The 3,807-nt window shown below is 45.8% G+C and overlaps 1 protein-coding gene across 1 annotated transcript; it reads left to right on the forward strand.

Moving 5' to 3' along the window:
• Positions 1-252: 252 nt before the first annotated feature.
• Positions 253-1,242, forward strand: MAS1 (MAS1 proto-oncogene, G protein-coupled receptor; the record flags this gene model as incomplete). The annotated part of the gene is made up of 1 exon (XM_084262052.1): positions 253-1,242. One exon carries the CDS (start codon positions 253-255, stop codon positions 1,240-1,242), a length of 990 nt encoding a protein of 329 aa, XP_084118178.1.
• Positions 1,243-3,807: the final 2,565 nt, after the last annotated feature.

A 3,807-nucleotide genomic window follows, 5' to 3' on the forward strand; every position in this document is an offset into this window, starting at 1 on the left:
CCCAGTATTTCTGCTAGCATGATGGCCTTGGCAGTTTTTAGTATCTCCAGCAGTAGCTCCACCTGGGTTTCAGCTAGCATCCATGTATCAAGGCTGGTTTTCTTTTTGCTAAGTCTTTCAGATATGACCAGAAAATGAGGGTCCACAAAACAGAAAGAAAAAGGGGAGGGGAGGAGCACACAATGCTCACAGTATATTTTTATACGTATTTACAGAAGGAAGAGCTGTGCTATCCAAACTTGAGCTTTCCCCATGGATGAGTCAAACGTAACGTTTCATCCCAGCGAAGGCACAGAGAACATCTCAATGCACAGAAACATTTCTGCACAGGAAAGGGTCTGGGAGATATTGACCCCACTTTGGGTAATTATGGTCATCTCCTTCCTGGGTTTTTGTGAAAATGGAATTGTCCTCTGGTGCCTCTGCTTCCAGATCAAAAGAAACCCCTTCACTGCGTACATCACACACCTGTCCATTGCTGACATCTCCTTACTGCTCTGTACATTTATTCTGTCAATTGAGTACATTGCTGGGTTTGGATTCGCATACGGCTTTTACTATTATATAACCACCACACTGTCTATTGTCTTCCTTCTTGGCTATAATACTGGTCTCTATCTCCTGACAGCCATCAGTATTGAGAGGTGTTTGTCTATTGTTTACCCCATCTGGTACCGATGCCACCGGTCACAGCACCAATCGGCAATTGTGTGTGCAATTCTGTGGACTCTGTCTTTTCTGATGACAGCAGCGGAATACTTAGCATGCAAAGATGATCCAACGAAGGAACAATTCGATGATGGCAACCACTGCCAAGCCCTGCTCATCTTTACGTGGATCCTGACTTTCATGATCTTCATTCCTCTAATGATTCTCTCCAGCCTGATCTTGGTTATTAGGATTCATCGCAACTCCCTGAGACCTCATTCATCGAAGCTCTACATCATCATTGTGGTCACAGTCATTGTCTTCCTCATCTTTGCCATGCCTATGAGGCTGTTGTATCTTCTCAATTACCACCACTGGTCGTCTTTGCTCAGCCAGCAGAACCACGTCACCGTTGTTCTCTCCACCGTTAACAGTAGCATCAACCCCCTTGTTTACTTCTTCGTAGGAAGCAGCAAGAAGAAGAGGTTCAAGGAGAGCCTCAAAGTGGTTCTCAGTAGAGCGCTCGCTGATGGGTTGCGGCCGAGAAGCCAGGAAGTTGGCATGAGTTTGGATATAGCTGAAACGATTTTCTAAAGCTTGTGGGGGGAATCTCTAGGGGTAGACAACTGGACTTGTAAGGTTTAATAAACCACCACAAAACCAAGAGTATTTTTCTCCCATAGAATGTAAAAAGAAGTGGTGAAATGGTACTGTTATCTTTGGTGGTTGAGCAATGGAAAAATCCAGAGTAGAATAAAGATAACTTTTATTTGTATTTTCTTAATTATTCAAACACATGCTACATCCTGACGTGACCACGTCAGTCAAAGATACCACAGTGGAAAAGAGACAGGCCAACAGAGAATATAAAAAAGGACACAGAAATATGTTATAAATAGTGTGACATTTATACAAGCACTGAGCACCCATAAATGCTATTGAAGTCATCAGGGCTTGTGTGTATTCACATTTTTAAAAGTCAAACCCACTAAAGGCAGGATTCATGTTACATATTGGGATTTGGTTTCAACTGTTTCCAGCTCGTTTAAGTGCGCACAAGAGCCACTCCCTGGGGGGAACAGAGGAAGAAATCCACGTATGAGAATAAGTCCCCATACATACCCACAAATGTGCCGTGTAGCTTTGGTCTAGCGAGGCATTTAAGTATGCACTGAATGGTCAAGGTCCTCTACGGATCAGGAACTACTTCAGAGCCTCTTTTCAAAGTATATGTTGTGTAATTTCCAGTGACGTCAACATTTCTCTGGGTCCTTCGACAATTCGGTACCCGACACACAGGAGTAGCTGGAAACATAGGGATGTTGTCAACTCACTGAGGCCTTTTGCCCTAATTATGAAGGGTGGAGCTGGCTTATCCCCAAAATGTCAGTGTTCCTGTAGGTTTAGTTATTCAAGGAGTCTGTGAGAAAGTCGGTCCCAACACCTGCTGTCCCAGCCATGAGTACTTAGCTGTTCTCTGGAGACTGTGCATTCCCCCCGTGGCCTCTCTGTTTTACAGCAACTGGTTTGGGTGAACAGAAAACCAGAAAAGGGTCTTGCACTATGCATGACGGGCTACACCCCTGCCACACTGTTCCAGCTGACTCCCTCCTTCTGTTGCACTCCAGGGCACTGGGGATGGTATTTTGTGGGGTTTAACTCCCTGGGGCTCCTTGCCCAACTATGGACAATCTGCAGAGCAGAGAGGAAGACAACAGCAAAGGGGGAATGGGGCTAGGACAGGTTTATCACACAGAATAAGGCGGGTTTAGGCAGTCAGAGAGCTGTGGCACTTTTAAAGAGACGTCTGGGAGATGCATTTGCTTCTGGGCCCCACACAGCTCCGAATTCAGCAGGAACTGAGACCTCCTGCCACAGGCAGAAGCAGCATCTTCAGCTTCCCGCCAAGTTTCCATTGGCACACTTAATAGCTAACTAGGGAAAGAAAAATACAACCTACCCCTCCTTTGTTGAAAGATTGCCAGTCTTGGAATAAGGAAGATGGTAGGTTAAGAATGGGGATTGGGTGGGAATTCACAGAGAGAAGAGATCTCAGAAGGACAAATATTCCTTCTACACATCTGCCCTTTTCACATCAAAGTGTTGCAGCCTGTCACTGCAGATGAGACTCAGGAAAAGGAAGAGGTTACCCCTGTGTCTTCCTAATTTCCTCACTCCATCAAAGCCTTTGCCTATGACAGCCCCTCTATTTGTCCCAGTTTTTCTCTCTGGAACTCTAGTCCCAGGCCAGTGACCTCCATCTATTGATTCAGATGGCAGTCGAGTGCAGTCTGCTCCTCTCTTTGGGCAGCGTTGTGCTGTGCTGATGGGATGGAAATTCAGCCGAGCGGCTTCCCACTGCTGATGGTGAGTACAGGGTATGGCAAGCAGGGCTGTGGACACCCTGGGAGGGTCAGGGGGAATGAGGGTGTGGGACATCCACGTACACGTGGCCTGTGTGTGTATGCACCTGCTGGGGGTTGGGGAATCTGTCAACACTGATAAATGCCACGAACTTAAATACTAGTGGAGATGTAGCCCAGGGAAGAAAGCCCAGATCTTCTCTGAAGCCATTTCATACCCATACCTTGAGACACTTTACAATAACCACATGCAGAACCAGACACAGGAGCAAATCTGTAACCCCACCTGTAATGCAGCTCTCTCAGAGTGATTCAGGTGAGACAAGACATATTATTTACAGTGCTTAACCATACCTAGATTATTATGACAGTTCTGGGTTAAAGATCACTATGGGTGCAGCCAGGGCAATAGATCTGAAGAGGCAACAATATAGAGCAAGGCAGCTCACGGTGCTCATGAGTTGAATAAGGGCTCTAGGACTTTTAGCTTCTTACCCCTTTTTGCCCATTGTCTGTCCATGCCCTCAGATGTTCCAGAATTTGGCCAAGTATCCACAGATCAGCTCACCGAGCAGACAAAATTAACATTCATCATGAGATGAGCACCCGGAAGGATGGATAAGAGTGAACAGCCAGTAGCTGAAAAGTGTTATTAATGTTTCACAGTCTACAGATAAAAATACCGTAGGGATGTTCTTTCTTCTTTACCACAGTGCCTGATGACTCTTCTCCATGCAGACAGGCTGAGGAGCAAGGGGAACTGATAAGCACATTATTCCATGATTTAAAAAAAACC

Source organism: Gallinula chloropus (assembly GCF_964237585.1).
Source record: "Gallinula chloropus genome assembly, chromosome: 3".
In the NCBI taxonomy this organism is placed as follows: domain Eukaryota; kingdom Metazoa; phylum Chordata; class Aves; order Gruiformes; family Rallidae; genus Gallinula; species Gallinula chloropus.